The sequence below is a fragment of the Crassostrea angulata genome, chromosome 8 (genome assembly GCF_025612915.1).
Source record: "Crassostrea angulata isolate pt1a10 chromosome 8, ASM2561291v2, whole genome shotgun sequence".
Classification (NCBI taxonomy): domain Eukaryota; kingdom Metazoa; phylum Mollusca; class Bivalvia; order Ostreida; family Ostreidae; genus Magallana; species Magallana angulata.
Window position 1 is genome coordinate 25,980,242 of NC_069118.1, and position 21,981 is coordinate 26,002,222.

At 32.9% G+C, this 21,981-nt stretch overlaps 1 protein-coding gene across 1 annotated transcript in view; it reads left to right on the forward strand.

Annotated features, from left to right (window-relative positions):
- Positions 1-21,981, forward strand: part of LOC128157750 (serine-rich adhesin for platelets-like) — a 56,308-nt gene that overhangs the window by 23,836 nt on the left and 10,491 nt on the right. Inside the window, exons 29-65 of the mRNA XM_052820360.1 lie at positions 141-272; positions 913-1,032; positions 1,252-1,389; positions 1,607-1,729; positions 2,659-2,781; positions 3,014-3,151; positions 3,382-3,501; positions 3,678-3,806; positions 4,454-4,576; positions 4,738-4,980; positions 7,784-8,071; positions 8,501-8,674; positions 8,780-8,923; positions 9,452-9,607; positions 10,267-10,401; positions 10,706-10,824; positions 11,052-11,213; positions 11,471-11,659; positions 12,179-12,435; positions 12,747-13,094; positions 13,201-13,361; positions 13,607-13,846; positions 14,316-14,528; positions 14,857-14,967; positions 15,209-15,511; positions 16,647-16,927; positions 17,199-17,442; positions 17,635-17,760; positions 17,945-18,073; positions 18,276-18,398; positions 18,983-19,105; positions 19,456-19,593; positions 19,860-19,988; positions 20,556-20,678; positions 20,870-20,998; positions 21,294-21,413; positions 21,797-21,928. Coding sequence (XP_052676320.1) covers positions 141-272; positions 913-1,032; positions 1,252-1,389; positions 1,607-1,729; positions 2,659-2,781; positions 3,014-3,151; positions 3,382-3,501; positions 3,678-3,806; positions 4,454-4,576; positions 4,738-4,980; positions 7,784-8,071; positions 8,501-8,674; positions 8,780-8,923; positions 9,452-9,607; positions 10,267-10,401; positions 10,706-10,824; positions 11,052-11,213; positions 11,471-11,659; positions 12,179-12,435; positions 12,747-13,094; positions 13,201-13,361; positions 13,607-13,846; positions 14,316-14,528; positions 14,857-14,967; positions 15,209-15,511; positions 16,647-16,927; positions 17,199-17,442; positions 17,635-17,760; positions 17,945-18,073; positions 18,276-18,398; positions 18,983-19,105; positions 19,456-19,593; positions 19,860-19,988; positions 20,556-20,678; positions 20,870-20,998; positions 21,294-21,413; positions 21,797-21,928 — 6,186 coding nt within the window. The remainder of the gene's footprint in view (positions 1-140; positions 273-912; positions 1,033-1,251; positions 1,390-1,606; positions 1,730-2,658; positions 2,782-3,013; positions 3,152-3,381; positions 3,502-3,677; positions 3,807-4,453; positions 4,577-4,737; positions 4,981-7,783; positions 8,072-8,500; positions 8,675-8,779; positions 8,924-9,451; positions 9,608-10,266; positions 10,402-10,705; positions 10,825-11,051; positions 11,214-11,470; positions 11,660-12,178; positions 12,436-12,746; positions 13,095-13,200; positions 13,362-13,606; positions 13,847-14,315; positions 14,529-14,856; positions 14,968-15,208; positions 15,512-16,646; positions 16,928-17,198; positions 17,443-17,634; positions 17,761-17,944; positions 18,074-18,275; positions 18,399-18,982; positions 19,106-19,455; positions 19,594-19,859; positions 19,989-20,555; positions 20,679-20,869; positions 20,999-21,293; positions 21,414-21,796; positions 21,929-21,981) is intronic.

Sequence of the window (21,981 nt, forward strand, 5' to 3'; positions counted from 1 at the left end):
TTCGGAAAAATAATCATTACTTTTGATAAGAATTATACCAACTTTTTTGTACTGAAAATTGAGATAAAGTAAAAAAGACAAATCTAAGCATGAGATGTTTATCAGAGTATCTTATGAAAACGAATGTTTTGCTCTTGTAGATAATAATGAATGTACTGATTCGGCTGCCAATGGTTGCTTCAGCAATGCGTACTGTACCAACACTCAGGGAAGTTACACCTGCTCTTGTCCCTCTGATTATATTTTGAAAGGAGACGGAAAAACGTGTGAATGTAAGTTATCCTTTTGGTTTTTACCTTCCAAATTTTAAATGTATTTCATGATTTTCTAATTGTGATTTTTATCAAGGATGAAATATAAAATCAGATATAAATTTGCATTAAGTCTTACTATCTAATATATATTGTACAAAATTAACTAGTTTCAATGATTTTTTTTCAGAAATATATACATTAACATGTAGCACTATATTCTTGCTTGTATTTTACAAGTATATTTCAGGAAATATTTTTTTAGTTTCCGACAATATTTTTTGAAACAAGTATATGATCATGACATGCATGACATTTTGAAACTGGACTGCGTATTCCAAGTATGCATTATTCTTTATGTGTATGCAAAAATGATCAGTTTAACATTTTTCATCAAAACATAAAATTGTTTTATGTTTTCCAATCTATTCTTAAATATTTCCAGTTTTGTAGTAAACCTAATGAAATCCAAAAAAATGCGGTTAACTATTCCAGCCTTTGTAAAAAGATTAAATATCTGTTTTGTCTTTAAAAATAGGAATATCTAGGTTACTTACATTGCACTTAGCTTGAGATTTCTTATTCCAGTGAATGAAAATGCCCAATTGCTATTAAATAATTTAGAATTGTCAAAATCGAAGATCTTATTTTTCCATATCAGCCAAATTCAAGTGTGCCGAAAATCATGGATGTAGTCATACGTGTGGACGAGTCAACATGGTCGACACGTGTTCCTGTCCAACTGGAATGGAACTGGATAATACCAACAAAACTTGTGTTGGTTAGTAATCCTGTGAATAGAATATTTGATTGGCTTTGAGAAACCTTTGCCTTTTTTAGCATGACAAATCCGAATTATTTGTAAAATTTGAAATTTATATGGGTGAAATTCTGCGGAACATAATGTCGTCTTCTCCCCTGTATCTACTGTCTTAATATTATATTCAATATTTACTTTTTTAATGTAAATAGTGCTTTATTGTTTGTGAATTTTTTTCAGATAAAAATGAGTGCGCTTCACCAGACACAAACAAATGTAAACTTGTAAATAACGTTGTTTGTGCCGACACCAATGGTTCCTATGTATGTAACTGCGTAAACAGCTCTTACGTCAAATCCCAGGAATCGGCCTGCGTTGGTATGAAACATTAAACTTATAAATTTTTCTCATTTTAATTATTAAAAATTGTTTTTCTTTAACGATTTTTCTTCTTAAAATTTTTCAACACCTGTCTTTCATACTCAATATATTCTTTTAAGAGTATTTATTCAACTAAATATTGTTGTTGTTTTTTTTATTAATCAGGGTTTTGATTGTTTTTAAAATTTGTGTCTGTATGGTTTTCTGTTTGCAGATGCCAACGAGTGTATATTGAAAACTGCAGAATGTCCAGCCAATTCTCAGTGTATTAATCTTGACCCGGGGTACACGTGTCAGTGTTCATCGGGTTACCAGAAAAATGGATCCCTTTGCCAGGGTTAGTTTACTATAGTTTGTCCCAAGATATTTATGCAGCAAATTTTCCGGAATTTAATGAAAATATACATACCTGTGAAAGAAGTGCAAATGAAATCAATGAAAGGGAAAATTTCCAAGATATTTTCATTGACACATAATCATTTTTCACCCGAAAAAAATCACAGAAACAAAAACACATTTCTTCCAGAGGTTTATAATGTAAAATATTTACATTTTCTCCAATCGGAAGTCTCTGGAAATACCTCGCTCAATTTTTTAACGTTATCATCGGGTCTGCAACAATACAAAATTCCAATAGTCACCGAATTTTCAAGCCAAGTATTGAAACTTTATAAGCTAAAGAGGGCGTTTAAACTAAGTAATCTTTGAAATTTTTCATACTTTTGAACGAACATCGTTTGAATCCTGAGGTATTTATAAATACCGGGTAACTAAGCTAAATGTAGATCGTAGATATCTTAATAAAGATTGTATTTAATATTTCCTTGTTACACACAATGACTTTTTCTTCAGAGGTAATTTATAGAATAGTTCGTTTTTAAGAGTAAACGGGTGGTGAAACTCTACTGGGGGTACAAGAAACTCAAACCTCGGTATAAGACTGGATCTGTTGTTTAAAGCCGGTATAGATGTAATAACCTGTTTAAGAAGACAGAACTGTCATTGCCATTTTATACTTTTTTAAACTCTATTAGACGCAGAGCTACGTATGAAAAGTTCATGTATTTAAAATATTTTATGGTTGTTTCATTTTGCTCGTTAATATCAACTTATATATAGAATTAGTTGATTTGTTTGCACTTCTGAGTTTTGACATACTTTCATTTCTGTCGAAAAATCATATTCTTAAAATTATGATATTGTGTAAGGAAGCCATTTTATATAAGATTGAGGTTACAATAAGATTTACAATAACAATTAATACAGATATCAATGAATGTGACGGAGCAAATGATTGCAACTCCAAATTGGGTGTCTGCAACAATAACGCAGGAGGATACTCGTGTTCTTGCAAAACAGGGTATTCTGGAGATGGACGAACATGTGTAGGTAGGTATCATTGTTTCTAAGGTTACACCAGAAATGTGATATATAGAGTCGATCGTTTTTTTTTCATTTAAACATGTCACATACAGTAAAACATTAAAGATAGACGTCTACGAACTAATTACTTCACTAGCAACAAGAGAAGTTGAATTTTTAACTCAAAATTCCTGAACAAGTTTTGTAATGTGCTACATATATCAAATTATAAACGTTTACCAATAAAAATGGTTTTTAGATGTGGATGAATGTACTCTAAATACACATAACTGCGACAGTAGGAGTGACAGAAGGATATGTACTAACACACCTGGTAGTTTTGTATGTAGCTGTCGAAGCGGTTACCAAATAGCTGCAGATGGTCGAACTTGCAACGGTAAGGGCCTTAATATGCCAACACTTATACACAGAGAGAGAGAGAGAGAGAGAGAGAGAGAGAGAGAGAGAGAGAGATTGTTTCCTAGAGAATTTATTCTATATTGAAAAGACGCATAACTGATTAAACTTTGTTCCACTCTCAAACATATACAGTTTGTGCAGCAAAAACGCTACTCTAAGAACCTGCAAATTTGTTGTGTTAAAATTATAACTGCCTTCAATTTCTAGATGTGGATGAGTGTACCGGTAGCCACGGATGTGGACAGTTATGTAAGAATCTCCCTGGTGGTTTTGAGTGCCAATGTCAACAGGGCTATAGACTTGAAGCTGACCAAAAGACCTGTGTTGGTAAGACACTGCCCTTTTTTTACTCGAATATTTTTCATTACAGAGAACTTGCGACATAAAAGAGTTTAAACAAAGGTATATGTTTTGGAATGTTTGTTTATGACCAAAAATCGCAATAACGTTGACAGAAAAAGTATAATTTTATGGAATTTTGACGCCATAGCTTGCTTTTAAAGCGGAGGCTGAGTGCGACTCTGCAAAGAAGAAGACATGTCAAAATGAGCTATGTGCAAAAGTGGATGGAACACAAACCTGCCAGTGTCCTCCTGGATTCGTGCTTGACACAAACGGAACATCCTGTAATGGTAAGTGGTAATACATCTATATTCATATTTATATGTTTTGAATATCTTATAATTAAATAAACGTACATTGTAGAGTAGTACATGTACACGAAATTATAAAACGTAAAATATAACGCTGTTTGTGAGTAAAACAGAGAATGTTTTATGAAAAGTTTTTATTATATCATTATTCTTAATTAAAAGGCAATTAGATGGAAGTTTAATGTAACCTTAAGGATTTTATTTGTAGTGATTATTTATTTTTGTTTGTTTTTTTCATAAATACGTAAAAGTTCTGCAAATGGTTATTGCTTCATAAAAAAAAAAACTTGCATTTGTTATAGTACGCGTTGATGACAGTTTACTATTTCTACTATTTCTAAGTGATTTTTACATTAACTCTAAGTACATATCATTGATAGTCTATAGACAATATTGCCATATATTAAAACAAATAACCAGCCTAAATAATTTCTATCGACCAATTGTTACAGTTTAGATTGATAAACTGTGATTGGAATTGATAAAATACATGTATAGAAAAATTATAATGGAATAGAAAAAATATATTTGTTACAAAGGAGATGTGGTTTGTTTTTGTGTGGGTTATTTTTCATATTCCATGACATGTTAATTGTATAAAGAATTGTAACATTTATTTTCTTCAGACACAAACGAGTGTCTTGCATCTCCTTGTTATAAAACCAACAGTCGTTGTGAGAATACAGTCGGAAGTTATAACTGCTCATGTATCAATGGCTTTATACTGGGACCTAACAATGTCTGCAAAGGTTGGTAAAGATTTATTGAAGTTTCATTTACCTAATAAGTTATGTAAATTTACATTCATGTTTATCAAAGAGATTCATAGTACATAGCTTAACCAAGTGTGGAAAAAATTATTCCAAAAAATACTTAGGTTGAAATAATTGCCTTTCCTCATCTTTTCAAGATCGAAACGGTGGGCTTTCTTCATGGACGGTATGGGGTAATTGTACCAAACCATGCGGCTCTGGAACATCAACTCGAACGCGAGCGTGTGACAACCCTTCCAAGGAAGGATTCGGGGCTGACTGTGTCGGGGAGCGTTCACAGAGTAAACCATGTAATACACAGGATTGTCCAACGACGACGACGCAGGCACCAACCACCCAGCCTCCAACTACCTCCACAACACGCCCAACTATTGTTACTGGTAACTATGGAATAACTAACTGTTCACATGCAGCTTAGCATTGATTCTGTCAGTGTCAATCGTTCATTTCTTAAAGTTTCTATGATTTTTGGCGCAAAAGGATTCTTCAACAACTTACCTTAAATTTTATTAAGTGCTATTTTTAATGTGCCAGTATATCTGCCTACATATTTGACAATTGATGGTGTACTTGATTTATCGGAAGTATTTTTTGGCCAGAAAAAAAAAACGCTAAATAGAATACGCCGCTTTATGTTATAAATTTGCAGTAATCATTTACAAATTGCTCAATATTTGCAGCTCAGTTCAGATTTTGTCTCGTCATTTGTACTGCTCTCCATTTACCAGTTTAAAAACTATATTTTATTGATGAAAAAACTGAAATTGAGACAAAAGTAAAATAGATTTTTGGTATGAAAATTATTAAGGATAAACTGCGATTTGCATTACACTCACGCTTTAAGCCATGCTCACGCAATCTTAGAGGGACTTAAATAGTTTCAATATTTGAGACAAAAACTAATTTACAAAACAAAATTAGATAGATGAGCATGTGCACCAACACTCTTTTATAGTTTTTTAAGTAGTGTTAGTTGTAGTGCTAGATTTTGTTGCCTTTGTTCTTACCCATGTAATTTATTGCTTTTGTCCTGACGAAGGGACTTGTCCCAAAAATTTGTTTGAGTCGTTAGCCATTTTTAGTGCCTTATATATTCAGTTTACTGGCTTAGTATCTTAAGATTAAAGATACATGTACCTAGTGTTGTTGATTCTATGCAGTGCTTTATTTATAACTTTATTTAGTTTTGACTGTTATAATTAAAATCGTAATATTACGCTACTGACTAAAAGCTTATTATTTAAATAGATGACACTGCAATAAAATCGAGTAGTTCATTACTGCCACCGTGGTGCATTATTACGTGATAGCTATAAATAGCTTGCATTTATTCCTTAAAATAAAATGAGATAGAACTACACCACAGTTTCCAGAAAAAATAAACATCAAGTAAAGAAAAAAGATATCAGTTTTATAAAATCTGCTGCTAGAATCATATATTTTCCTCTAATAAATAGTAAGAAGTCTAGTTCTCCACAACCCTTCCCACATTTTGCTTGGAAAATAGCTTGCTGCATCAAAGTGACACACATCATGAGATTCTATCAGCTCTTTTTTAAGTTAAGCAATGTTCGAACTATTGATACGTGTTAATTATGAAGATCATGAAATACAGGGTAGTGTTGTTCTAGTCATATATCATAAACAACGACAGAGGAAAGCCTGGCCAATATTACATACCTTTTAGCGAATTTTTGATACAGTTAACATACGTCCTAGTTTTCTCTTGTTCAATTCTCAACAAATCACACCAAAATAATTTATAAGAGTTTTAAATTTCCTTTATTTTGAATCTGTTTACAGAGTTTCCGATCAAATATTTACACGACACTTTACTTTCAGTCATGAGGTCATCAATGAGTATATCTACGTAATACAGTCAAATTTCCAAAAAAAAAAATATATCTTTTGTTTGACTTTTCTCTGTGTTTTGCTATTCTAATATTTGAAAAGGAATTAAATATCTAAGATTTGTTATTCACATGTACATGACCTTCGATTTGATAAGCTTCCTTAACACCCTGCGTTAACAGAGAATGTTGTAAAATAAAACTCAATATATTGAAACCACTTTAAGCGTAGGACACGTGTTAGAAACTTCATCTTTAACTATTGGCTTGCTGGCTTCTTGCTTCTTAAACAGGTGGGTGACCCAGGGGTGTGTTTTCGTTGTTTAATAAGATATTTACTCATAAAGGAGTTAATGTGTAAGGCACGATACTCATTGTCTGAATATGATAAGCCTTGTATAGCTATCTGAAAGTTGATACTTAAAAATCTAAAAATTGTTTATGTTTTGAGTTTACGGGTCCCAGAAGAGATAATGTTGACTTTCTATTTAATAATTTTATTTGTTGTTAAATATATGAAAATAATCGTCAATTGCAAAAGAGCTCTCAGCGATTGTCATCGACACCGAAAGGCTACCATTCTCATATAATGCAGATGACAATATTTGTATTTTTTCTGTTTACAGCATACAAACCTGTTCATCTGCATTTAAATAATTGTAAACAATCCTGTCGTAATACATCGTTTTGCATGAAATACTATTCCCGCAAATTCAACTCAAACCTTAATTGTTTATGAATATGCATAGGTAAATCGCCGTTATTCATTTTCAAATAATGGCTACTACCCCGTTATTTTTTTTTTTATTAGAAATTAAATTGCAAGATTTTCTATAAACTTCTATTTTATATATCTTGTAATGCTGACAAAATTTGGGTCTGGTTTTCAACATCGCAAAAATACCATCAAAAACGGTGTATATACCTTAAAGTAAAATTAACTTAATTATTGCCAAAGTACTCCAGTCCGTAAGCTAAACAAAACAGTCAAATCGTTTTTAATTGGAATTTAAATCTAACACCATCACGATTATTTCGTGCAGTCCGTTATTTTTAGGTTGTTGTAGGTTTGACCAGTCGAGTAGTGAAGGGTATACATGTAGATTTTAGTCAGTCAGTCTCAAAGAGCTATGAAATGCAATAAGTTTCCTTAAGTTATAGATGGAACCATACTTGGAAGATGAAAATGTAATTGATTAGGCACAAAACCCTCTAAATTCATTTTCTTGTTTGTTTTTTTTTTACCTTAAAGATAATGTTTAAGAATTGAATAAAAAATATCTTAATTTTGAATGCCTGAATAACAGAGCAAATGAATTTGTTTTGCTTGAAGGACCTATCACAACATCGGTTTTCAATTCCTCGCAACCGGCAAGCAACGTTACACAGCCGCCAACCTCCAATCCCAGTACCGATTCCTCGGAACCGGCAAGCAACGTTTCACAGTCGCCAAATACCAAGCCCACTATACCAACTACCACTACCACTAGCAGTCCCACCACTACCACTCCAAATCTTTGTGATGGCTTCACCTGTCAAAATGGCGGAGCCTGTGTTGTCATTGATGGCGGCCCTCGATGTCAATGCAATGCCAGCTATACAGGAAATGTTTGTCAATACGGTAGGAAAAATGCCTTTTTGCAAAAATAGGGAAACAGTCAGAGTAATCAATATATGATGCCCGCAGAACGACCAGAACAAATAGACTGACTGACCAAAATAGACATAATAGATATTAAAACATACCAATTACTATCGGATATTGTTTGTAATGCTTTTTTGTCAAGGGAAGAGAAATGAAAAATTTGACAATTCATTACTAAATGTTAAACTGTTCACATGTAAGCAATATTGTAAGAAATACTGAGAATTTTTTAATTACAATTTATAGAATTATCATACATGTGGTACTGAATCAGAAAGAAATGCTGATGAACTTTAAATTAAACCCCCTCCCCCATCCACGAAAGGAATGTTATACTTGATTTATATATACATACGATCATATAGAAGAGGCATAATATTTCAATATTAATTTGCAACTATGTAGCTGTTCCTTACTACACCCAGTGGTCAGCATATGGGCCCTGTGACTCGTCTTGTGGGGATGGTCTGCAGAAAAGAATACGAACCTGTACTGATATCACTGGAGCAAACAGAGGCCAGGACTGTGGAGCTGACTTGGAAAACGAGAAAGCTTGCGTTGGTCTGCCAGAATGCGTGGGTATGTGGATAAAACTGAATTTATAAAGAACTATAAACATCGTTCACTTCTCTTTTTCAAAATTATTGGATAGCAAGATTATGGTTGTTATATTTTACTCTCCAGTAACTTCTAACCCGTGCGATGCGCCTGTAAACCCTTGTTTATCTGACGGTGTTTCGCACACATGTCGTCTCCAAGCTGGTGGAACCTTCAAATGTAAATGTAAAGATGGTTTTGTCAACGATGCTGCCGGGAAATATTGTGTCAGTAAGTACACAACTCCTTCTATAGGAAAAAGAAAACAATTAAAAATCTACTTAATAGAGGAGCACGCACGTTTGCAATCAATACATAATATACCAATGGTTTCGTGATGTCCTTTCTGCGTCAATAAATTGAAAACATTTTAGCATCAGCTTAGCACTATATATGTTTGTATAAATAGATGATATTTAACATTTGATTAGCCTGGGCGTATTTTATTGAATATTTCTAAATAACGCAATAACTGTCTCCAAGAGAAAAATCGAATATATTTCCATTGATAAGATACCTTTTGGCGTAGATGACCAACTTAACGTTACAGTACTCAAATGGTTGTAAACATCATTAAAAAGAGCACGAAAGCATATTACTGACAATTTTTTTTAATCAAATGTTTAAAGGTAATGTGTTCGATACTTTGACAACCATTATGATTATTATAGTGATGTCCCAATTGTTAATGAGGGGCCACGATAGGGTTTCATAATTTAACTTTCATAGATAATGAACACCTATGCCATCACATTACAGATGAAAACGAATGCAATAGGGTAAATAATGACTGCAAAGACGTAAACACAAAAACTTGGAAACAAGGTGTAACTGGTTGCAAAGACACGGTTGGAAGCTATGACTGCGTTTGTGCTAGTGGATTCACATATAATAGTACATCTAGAGTGTGTACCGGTAAGTCTAGATCATATCACTTTTACCAGTATTATAGTATATGTATATACCTGTAGGCTTTTACCATTTTATTATTGAAAAAGTACATATGATGTAATTTGCCTTTCATGATATATTTCATTAATAATTTATGTTTGAAAACAAATTCCAATCACTACTTTATATTTAAATTAAGGTTACATACATATATGTATGCATGTCCTGTTTGAGAGTATTTAATTCATCAGACACACTAGTGCTCTACTGAACTCATGGACATGAAACGTTTTGCAAACATCTTGATGATAAAATGTTTAATCTTTTATTTGATCATAAAGTATTCTCCGTGAAACAAAAAAAAAAGTATTTTGGGTTCAAATGAGTCATAAATCTATGTTTAAAAAAGACTTCCCATGAATGAGAGTGCTACAAGAAAATGAAAATAATACAGCAATCTTTTTTAAAAGTAATTATGTCGTTGATATAATATCACAGGGTTTATTTGAATTTAGATAAAAAATGTGAATGTTATTTTTGTTGTTGATCTGATTATTGACGGCTTTTTCTCTTGATCAAAACATAACAGCTTCTGACATTAAATTGTTGTTCCAAGCAACCGTTAATCCATCTTTGTTGTACAATCAATGTTTCAAAAGAATATTTTATCTTTAATTATGAAGATGTGGACGAGTGCAGCACTGGCGCTAATAACTGTGATGTTTCATCGCGTGCAACCTGTAAAAATACACCCGGAAGTTTCAATTGTACTTGTAAATCTGGCTACACAGGTGATGGTACCACAGGAAAATGCAAAGGTATAATCCATTCCCACAATAGTTTTCGTATACAATTCAAGTATTATCCATTCTTTTTTGGAGGTAATATTTTTTATGAAGGAGGTTATATGTAGATAATGAAATAGTTGATTGCCAATTTGACTTTAGCTCAGGTTAGCCTCTAGAAGAAAAAAGTGTTGATTTTAGTTGTTTTTAAGTAATGTATAATAGTCCAAGTAGATCTTGACCATTAAAAAAATCAAACTACCGTTGTTAAGGAAGTAAAAAGTTTTAGATTTTTCTACATTGATTGAATTCAATACTGTTGTTTTGTTTTTTGCAGTTAACAGAATAATAAGTTTTACCGGCCACTCAAAACTTGGTTCGTCAGATAAATATTCGACATATTTCCAACCAAACTTTGCCATGAAAGTAGGAAACTACCTGTATCCGTCATTCTATGTAAGTTTTTATTTATGAAAGCACAGAAATCGAATAATTTATCTTTTTTAATCAAACCTTAAATTTTGTGTTGTAAAACTAAACTATGAGTACGTAAAGTATGCTATATATGTATAAGACCATATATTAGTAATAGCAAGACTGTACAATAATTTTGAAATTTTATATTTTTGTTGTTGTTGACTTAATTACCAATGAACATTAAAATAATAACACAATCATTTTAGTTCACCAGGGGAGGTTTAGTTCTGTTCACTACAGTGACTAGTGACACTGTAAGCTCAGGGGTGAGACGATCCTTCACCAACCCCTCCAAATTTAGCCTTGATCCAACCTTCCAGGAAAAGGCTGCTTTTGCTCCTTGGTGGGCCAACCTTATCACGGGCACTGTAAGTAAATATCTGTTGTCAATGAAGAAGGACGCCATCCTTGTTATTTTTGTAGCAGAAAAAGATGAAAATGTTTCACTCTTTCTAATAAGTAATTGGTGAAATCCTAGATGCCTTAATAGATTTAATGATTTATCATTCAAAGAATATTTTATTTTGTCACAATGAAAAAATATGTCACAATACTGTCGTTTTAAAGTCTTGTTTATTAAAAAGTGAAGTTTAACAGGGAATAAGATCAAAACATTTATTCGCAGGAAGCAGATAGTGGCGTTTATTATAAGGAATTTTCCTCGGCTGTTCCGGGCGAAAATACCGTGATACAGACACAAAAGTCAGATTTCTCAAGCAACTACGCCGGATTCAGTATGCCCTCTCCAAAGTATATGATTATCATTACATGGAACAAAATGGAACTGAGTAAAAATCCGAGAGCCAATGCTGAGGTAAGGTATCAAAGAAATGGTACGTCGTAATTGAACTACGTCTGTTTGGGGTTTAACAAACATCAGTCGTCTTGCATAAAGAAAAAAGAGATGACCCAAAGATATTATATACAAACTTTGCATATTATTATAAAGCATCAGTATAAAATCCTTTAAAGAATATTTTAGAATATTTAAACTGATATTTATGTAACACAATTTCGTAATGGGACATGCAGTTCTTTAAGTATAGAATCTGCTTTATTATTCGCAACAGAAAATGCATTGCAAATCGCTTAAATAATTTTGGTCGAATTTTGTCCTAACTTCAATTTAAAAATAAGCTACTTTTTGAATTATGCTTACTTTCGAAAAGGAAATGCTCAACCCAGTATTTGTTTAATTTTAAATTTGATTTTAATATTTTACATTTTTAAAATTAGTGTAAACCTTCTATGAAATACCTGTTCATACAAAATATATTCTTAAAACGATATCAGTCATCTAACTCCTATGAATATTTTATATCCATAATTACAGACTGTGACCTTCCAACTTGTCATGATAACCGACTATGAGAACACCTATGTCAAGGTCATTTACAACGATAGAGAAATGACTTGGGACGTCCTGAGCTCAGTGGGCAACTACCCCGTTAGGATTGGAGTTCTGAAACAAAACGAAACTGCCGAAGAATACCCCCAATCCTACTTGAATCTTATTTCAAATCCGCAGGATAAGAGCAAGATAGAGAAGATAGACGAAGTCATTCCCACAGGTCTAAAAGGAGATGTCTCGTGAGTTTATTTCTGAAGGGGGACTTAATAAGTGATTTGCATGATTAATTTTTTTGTTTTTCAAAGACTGAAACCGACACAAATTGTAAATGTTCTTAGTCTAATTTTTAATAAATTTGCTTTGAATTTAATTTTCAATGCAAATTTATTGGATCAGAAGGCAAAATTCAAAAAAGTACTGTTTACTTTTGAGTATAGACTTTATATTTTTTAACGTTGCTTGTGAATAGTACTACAAATAGGCTGTAGACACTTTTTTGATTCGAAATTTTGAGAACAGACACTGAACTTTGTTGTTTTACTTTGGTCAGATGGAAAAGGAAAGGATTTTCATATTATAAGATTTCTGGATCAGCATCGACCCATCCTGGTTTAGTATGCGATACCTTCCTTTCTCAAAAGAGAGTTCAAATGAGCAATTCATCGTTCTCGGTTAAGACAGAAGACGTCAGCAAATGCCCGCCAAGTTTATTGCAAAAGACCGACTCTTTGGCTACAATTACAGCTGCAGGAATTCCTAGTTCCATCACATGCTTTGCCAAGAGAAGTGCTTTGTCTAGCACAGCCAAGGACGAACGAACCCCGCGTTGTTGTTATGACAAAAGCAACAAAGGTCTTATTACTGAAGCTTCCCTTGCTAAAGGATACAACACATATATGTCAGTATATATTGCGCAATCGGTTGCCTAAATGAACTTAAAGTTTCTAATGAGATTTAGACATTATTTTATTCTTAATTCATTATATCATTTACCACATTTTAAGGATTCGGAAGCCAAACTCCAGGGAACAAGGATCAATAGATGGCGCATACGTAACCTGTTGTAATGCAGAATATAGTTTTGCCTCCAAGTCAGATTTGTGCAGTGAATTTCTTAAAATGTTTCCCGTCTGTTCATCGGAAAACTTTGTAGCAAGTGGAGCGGGTATGTTGAATACTAGAATTTCTGATGCTGAAATTGCAAAACATACTGTTTAATTCATTTAAACAATATTTATAATTTACCGCCTTAAAAATTAAAAAAAACATCGCTCTTCCTGTCAGATTGATCTATGAATGGAATGTATGAAACAGCTACGAATATATTAAAAGAACTTCTCTTATTTGTTATTTTTAGTTTTTAAACAAGCAAGGTCTTTTAGTTAGTTATTCATGATGTTTTATCAACAGGTGGAGCCTTGGGAGATCCCCATTTGGCTTCTCTAGATGGATTGTCTTTTACCTTTAATGGCCATGGAGAGTTTGTATTGTTGAAAGCAACTGATGTCGAAGTACAAGGCCGATTTTCACCTCAGCGAAACGCTGCTGGAGTAAAGAGTGCAACTTTCATTAGTGGAATTGCTGGCCAACAATCTAGTCCTAGTAGTGACAAAGTGGAATTCAGATTAGCTGCAGATGGCAATACTACAGGTATTGAAATGAAAGGCGGATACATGTACATACGTATAAAATTTCTTTATTTATTTTAGAATATTGTTTTGACACATTTTAAAATGATGTTTTGACAAATTAAAAAAACCCAGAATTATCACTTTCTTTTTTTAATATCTTTAAAACCGATTAGATGTCATACAATTGTTTCTTGTGAAGAATTTGTGACTCATGGAAAATGCAAAAATATGAACACATCACAATCTTACGAGAAATAGTTATAAATTACAAAAATCTTAGAGAAAGTTTTAAAATTGGTTCAGATTGAAAATGCGTTTGATAAGCTAACTCTTTTAAACACATCGTGTTGTGAACATATATTGAAATTTTTTTACATGAACATCGTTCAAACGCATCCAACTTTTTAGGTTCTTGTTCTGCAAATTATATATGCCTTACGATATATGATTTTTCTAAATAACTATACAATATTTCTATGTATCACCAGAAATTCTGAGAAATGGGGTCGTCGATAACGTAGATTTGTCATCTAGACCAGCGGATTGGAAAGAGGTTACTGTTATCAAAGAGACAAATAGCGCTAAAATCTCTACATGGAAGATGATCTTTTCTGGAGGGTTGACAGCTGGTGTACAGCTAACAAACGGAATGTTCCAGCTAGTCATTTCTGCTTCTTCCAGTTACCGCAGTCAGTTTGAAGGTATCCTGTCATGTCACCACAATATTCAACATGAATGCAATGGCATGAAATAAAACTGATCTGTGTATGAAACACAGAATAAAAGTAACTAAGTCTCCCTTTGAGTAATATTTCATGCACGGTCAAACTAAGATATATATATATATATATATATATATATATATATATATATATATATATATATATATATATATATATATATATAAGTTATATTTAACATTTATTTTTTTCAAACTAAGCCCATCTTCTCATTCCTTTATATAAGTAAAAAAATTGAAGTTCAAGGGTATTAATGATTGATTTTGAAAATTTTCAACTTTTGTTTTAGGTCTCCTTGGAAATTTTGACGGAAATGTCACCAATGACTTTAAGGGACCAAGAGGAATCATTACTGCCTCTGACGCAGAAGAAAGTATCATTTACAATTACGGACAACTTTGTAAGTTTTTTATTCCTTATAAATTATATAATTCATGGATATCTTTAAAAACTAATATGATGTTTTGATTAATTTAATCAATGTAATTTTCGAATACACCTTTTCTTCAAAATATGCGTGTAAAGATGTGGAAAATATGGACACTTTTTTAACCATTCGATACAGCTGTTTGGGTTTGATAAAAATGTCCACATATCATAAGGAACTAGAAAATGAAGTATGATTTTGTTTTCTTTTACAGGGCAAAACACTAAGAACAATTCTTTGTTTACGTATGGAGGCAGTGCAAGTAACGCTGACTGGACCAGTCACGTAGACACATCGTACACACCGGTGTTTTTCAATGCTAATTTGACCGTCATGTTTCCTGATCCATCCAAACGATCTACAGCCATTTCTCTGTGTAACAGTGGCAAAAGCACTGATTCTGATCCAGAAAAGCGCAAGGAATGTTACTTTGATTTTAAGGTTACGGAGAACGCTGCTGTAGCTTCATCAACCTCTAACACTAAGGCGGAACTGGCTGAAACACAGTCTACGCTAGGTTAGTGGACATGTTGTAAAATTTATTGCAATATGGTGTAGAACTCCAATATATATGAGAGAGAGAGAGAGATAGAGAGAGAGAGAGAGAGAGAGAGAATGTTTAAAAACCGTCTTGTCAAGAACTACAATGCTACAATTTGTGATATTATTCTGCAAGCATCCTCAGGTTGTGTAAATTCTTAATTGTTAAAACCATGACCCCCATATCAATATTGTGGCCCTGGGTGGGGTTAAAAAATTAATATATAAAAATATAGAGAAAATATTTAAAAATATTCTCCTCGAGAACTGCAATGTTACAATTAGTGATATTGATATACAAGCATCCTAAAATCTTATATATTTTAAATTGTTAAAATCGTGAACCCCCCCCCTTCCCCTGAATAATACTGGGGCCCTAAAAGGGAAACAAATTTTAAGGAAAATGTAAGAAAAACCTTATTTCTTCTTACCATCTACCATGCCATAATTTTTTATATTTACTATGCAAGCATCCTCATTAAGTGAATATTCTAAATTGTAAAAAATCATGAACCCCAGGATTCATGTATGTTATGCAGTGAATAAACGTTTCCTCTCTCGTAGCAGACGACTATGCGTATCTCGGAGAAAATTGTTCTAAATACCCGAACTCGTGATTTAGCCGATAACTGGTCTCGGCTAAAGCAATACATGTACATGTAACTGTCCCAGAACCAGTTTATATATATATATATATATATATATATATATATATATATATATATATATTTATATATATATATATATATATTTATATTTATATGTGTGTGTGTGTGTGTGTGTGTGTGTGTGTGTGTGTGATTTTATTTCTTGTTATATCAATAGCATAGCATTGAACGATAAATAGATAATTGTTATTTTATCTCATTGATTATTTGTCGACCTGTTTACTAGGTCTAGGAAAGCGTGAAAATCTGATTTTTATGCATGGTTATGTTCAAAACGAATACCTTAACACTTGAATCTTTAATTTAAGGCTCAAAAATAATTTTCTTAGATGAAACAGGAATGTCTCTTTGGTCAATACAAATAGAATTGATACCATAAAATATTTCAACAGTTTCCAGTATGTTGCAGCAACGGTACTGAAGTTTTCATTTTCCTCTTTTAAGCTAACTATCCACCAGAAATCAAAAATGGCAATGTGACCATTGAAGTCTCAGTGGGTGGAAACTATACCCTTGTTTTAAATGCCAAGGATCAGAATGAGGGGGATACAATTTCTTTCTTTTTGAATGACGATGTTCCATCTGGAGTCTCTATTAGCAATACCACAAAAACACTAACCTGGGTCGGAGTTCCGGACAGTAATTCCATGAGTATCAAGGTCACCGTGTCCGACGGGAAAGCCCAGTCTCTATGGACACCAAAGATCAAACTTTGTAAATGCCAGGTAAGGATGTTCAGTATGTATATCGGATGTAAACTGAAAACTGTATAGCCAAAATTAATGCTCATTTAGTCCATCACAACTATCCATTTTCGAAACAGTACAGTTGCATGCTACCAAAGGTATTGTAAGGAGGAAAATAATAGGATGTGCTTGATCACAGTAAATTATACATTCTTATAACTTAATTATGGAAAATATATGCGTAAGGTCCGCTGGAAAACAACAACATATACAATTACCACAATTTATATGCGAGAAAAATTAATTTTAGAATGGTGCTAAATGTGAGTTTGGCGTGGAGAGCACTGAGCAGTTCTTTATCGTCCCTTGTACCTGTGTGAAAGGATATGACGGTACCTACTGTGAGAATGATGAGGATGGGTGCGCTTCTAGACCGTGCTGGCCCGGGGTGGACTGTACTGATGTCCTCGCTAGGGACCTCAGTAAAACCCCTGCTGGATTTACCTGTGGATCGTGTCCATCTCATTTGGATGGTGATGGAATCACTTGTTCAGGTAAATAAAAAAATGGGATACTTAAGCATTCCATGACTTAATACAATCAAATTTGAATATGCATTTAGTTAAAAGGAAACAACGCTGTCTCTTTCTATTGAGAAAATTAAAAGTTTAGGGAGAAGGCGTAATTTTTTAAATGCAGAAAAATTAACTTTTCCGTAATTTTTCAATTTCAATTCTTTTTCACAGACAAAGATGAGTGTGTTGTCAATAAACCTCCGCCATGTCAACAGAAATGTACAAACATTGCTAACGGATACACGTGTTCTTGTAACGCTGGCTATGTACTTGGAAGTGATTTAAGCAGCTGTGTTGGTGAGCTAGTCTCTCTCTCTCTCTCTCTCTCTCTCTCTCTCTCTCTCTCTCTCACCTGTGTTTGAGCATCTGAAGGCATGTTATATACTCGTTTTATTGGAGGATGCATATTAATATTTAACAGTCTTACAAATTGATATAAATCATTTGTTAACTCTGCATATGAATTTTGAATGTCTTACAGATAACAATGAATGTCAGCTAAAGACAGACAACTGTGATAAAGCGACCACAACCTGTACCAACACCGTCGGTTCATTCTCATGTGAATGCAAAAAAGGTTACTCTAAAGAATCAGCATCTAAATGTACAGGTCAGAAATGATTTCATTTTATTAATTTTATTGTTAATCAAAGAAATTATAAGTTATCATACTGTCAAAATTCTTTGAAAAATATGAATATTCGTTGTTCTTTACAATTACTATGAATAACATTGTTTCTTTTTGTGCTAGTTTACTCTACTTTCATTTCTAAGCGAAATTATTTGCTTATAAGTCTTGTATTCGTTTTCAGACATCAATGAATGTGATAAAAATCCTTGCCCTGCAAACTCAAGATGTCAGAATACAGTGGGCAGTTACACGTGTACATGTAACTATGGTTACCAGCTAAACACACAGTCCAATCAGTGCGAAGGTTTGTTTTTTGACAGATTTTGATAACCGCTGTGAGTTTATTTCTCATATTTATATTGAAGAATTTGATTGTGTTCATGTATTTACCGTTTAAAAACGGAACCACGATCTGACCCATTTGACCATATTAATCACATAATATACCTATTTTGTGACTATGTAAGCTACGATATACATTACAAAATTGGGATATTAGTATCATCTGGTTGGTATTTGTTGTGATTATCCTGTGTTGTGTTATATGTAGTACATGCAAGTATCTTCGTAATTTCCTTTTACAGAAAGAGTAGTTTGTATGACCACGCACTTATTTTTGCATGCACTGAAATTGAACAATAATTTCAGACAACATTTTACTATTACAGGTTTTTTTTTTAAATCACCTTTTTCAGTTTGCTGAATATTTCAGATAGCTCAATTTATCAATTTTTATACATAGTTGCACTAATGATAATAACAAGTCTAAACCGTGTTATAAACTGATGGGCTTATACAAACTACTTTTTAAAACAAATAAATAACGTTTATCTTCAGCATCTCTTTGTGCGCATGTTTTCATTCTTGAATTGTTTGTGTATTTTATAGACAAGGATGAATGTGCAGGATCCAACAATTGTCAACAAAAGTGCATTGATGGTGTGGGTACTTATACTTGTGGCTGTAATACTGGATATCGCTTGAACACCACCGACCTTATTAGTTGTCTGCGTAAGTCAACTTCGATTTTCAATCGATATCTTGATTCAGTGATTAATCAGAATTGTTAAGCGTTTTTATGAAACAAAAAATCCTGATATTTAAGGGAACAGTCCGAGTTATTCTATTTGTTATGAGAGTGTTACAAGTGTTACAGTTTGGAAATGATCGTCAAATAACTCTATTGACAAAGACAGCAGTACTGTATTTCGATAACTTCAGTGGGGGGGGGGGGGGGGGTGCTGGCTATTGTGTCAATTTATTTTTTAATATTATTTGAAAAATTATATTCAAATAAATGTTTTTAGAATAATTATTTGTGAGTTTTATGCCAACCAGGTCTAATACTTATTTTTCCCCAGCTGAAAACGAGTGTACAGCTCAACAAAAGGCGACTTGTGACGGTGGCAACCCCCGCACTTCCTGCGCTGTTCTCAATGGTGACGTCTACTGCACCTGTCCTTCGGGATTTGCCCTTAATGCAACAAAATATTGCATAGGTAAAATGACTTCATTACAATACACTAACTTACGTCCATTTGCATATTTATTTGTGTTGATGTCGTTATAGAAGTTGTTAACGGCTTTTCAATTCATAAATTTCTAGCTAATTCTAAATAATATGGTAATTGCAAGTCATTATGTATTGTTTTATATTATGAAAATATATTTTAAAAACCCAATTTGAACGATATGCTACCCTAATATTTTCAGTCAGTTATAAATCCTAAAGTCAGCTTTTATCTCTAACCTTTATAAATTTCAGATATTGACGAGTGCGCTACCAACGTCGATATTTGTGTCGACTCTCAAAGTGATTGCGTGAACAGAGAGGGAGGCTATAGATGTCAGTGTAAAGCTGGCTACAAAAACCAGGGAGACTTTGCTTGTGCAGGTATGATATATTCATATTATATTTATTTAATAATAATACATTTCATATTCTTACAAATCTTTTAATCATTTTTCTATCAAAAGGCAGAACAGTGCTGCTTATTTAATTGGTTTTCATAATGCAAGCTACTTGAACTTTGGGTAAATTTATGCTATATTTGACTTAATTTTTATTCCATAGAGCAATAAATACATTTCCAACTACTTATTTTACTTAGTGTTCTGGAATAATAAATAATTTTAATTCGAAAATTGTTAGTAATTTTACATTTTACTGGCAAAAACAAATTGCCGCTATGGACCATTTCTCGCCAGTGCATCATGACGTAACAAAGCACTTGTATTTTGTGTATGTTTTGAGACGTGTGCTCAGTTATTTGTGTTTTTTTTAACGGATTGTGAACTTTTTTTCAACTATATGGGCATTATGATATTGCCTTCAAACCAATAGCGTGTGTTCTAAACTAAATTCTAAATTATTACATGAGGTGTGGAAGCTGCATATTTAACCTCTATTTCAAAAATCATAAGATGCTGTGACTAGCCTTTAAGTCGTCCTCATTTGCAGATATTGATGAGTGTACGTCTAGTAACAATTGTACGAGTCCTGCTACATGTAGTAATACCGTAGGAAGTTACACCTGTGTGTGTCCCAATGGGTACACCAAATCTACTCAGTTTAGCTGCACAGGTATGTATATATGAGTACACGAGTAGAAAATAAAATGACATGTTGCGTTATAGACATTTCCTCACTTTTGAATTATTATCTAGATTAAAATCTCCAACTTTAAAGTCAAATTTAAAATTGTTGCTCAAGTTCTAGGTTTAAGTAATAGCACAACTTACAGATGTAATCGTGAATATATATTTGTTTGGCAGATGTCAATGAATGTGCATCGGCCGCCACCCATGGTTGTGATAAAGAGTATGGAACGTGTACCAATACACCCGGTGGTTATACGTGTTCTTGCAACAAAGGATTTACTGGAACTGGTTATGTTTGTGCAGGTAAGATGAGATATAGTACACTTGATTTCAGTCAGAAGAGAGTCTATAGCATTCATATTTGTTTAACAAGTGTTTATCAGCAAATGTAGCTATTATTATGCATTGCCTTAAATTATATTTGTAATTTTACGTGCAATCTGAAATTATTACTGTCACACATGAATAGTTTTCTTGTATTTAATATTGTACTTTATTTCTCTAATACAATGATGCCTAAGTACACACATATAAAACTTTAACAAAATTATAACATACATTTTTATGTCGTAAACTTTGAGATGTGACTTCTTTACAGATTTGAATGAGTGTGCTACAAAAAACAACTGCACCCAAAAATGCTCCAACGCTATAGGAAGTTATACTTGCTCATGTTTTGAAGGCTATACACTAGGCGGCGATAGATTTTCATGTTCAGGTAGATCTACAAAATATTGACATTACAAATGTGACCTGATACTGATTTAAAAAAGATATTAAATTTGTTTTACGTACGAGTGTATCAAATTAGATTTCTTCAAATAAAGTTCATTCTTAACTCAATTTGTGTTTAAATACACAATTTAATTGATTTACTTGAGACATAATCGTTAAAGTATCAAATCTTGTAAATAGATTGTTTGCCTTAAACAAATTCATATTTAATTTTCAAATGAAATGAATTGGTGGGACGTTTTAATAAGATGTTCATTATCTCTGCCTCTATATTAGATACTTTCAACTCACTGAAATTATACCTGATTTCTCTTTAAACCTGTGAATCTCTTAAGAAATGATTTTTACTGGTGTTTTTTTCGGCAGATGTTAATGAATGCTCTGATTCGGCCGCCAATGGCTGCTACAACAATGCGCACTGTACCAACACACAGGGAAGTTACACATGCTCTTGTCCAGCTAATTATCGTCTTAAAGGAGACGGGAAGACTTGTGAATGTAAGTTTTTAATTTTACCATTATATTAATAGTGCCTATTTGAGAGAACAGTT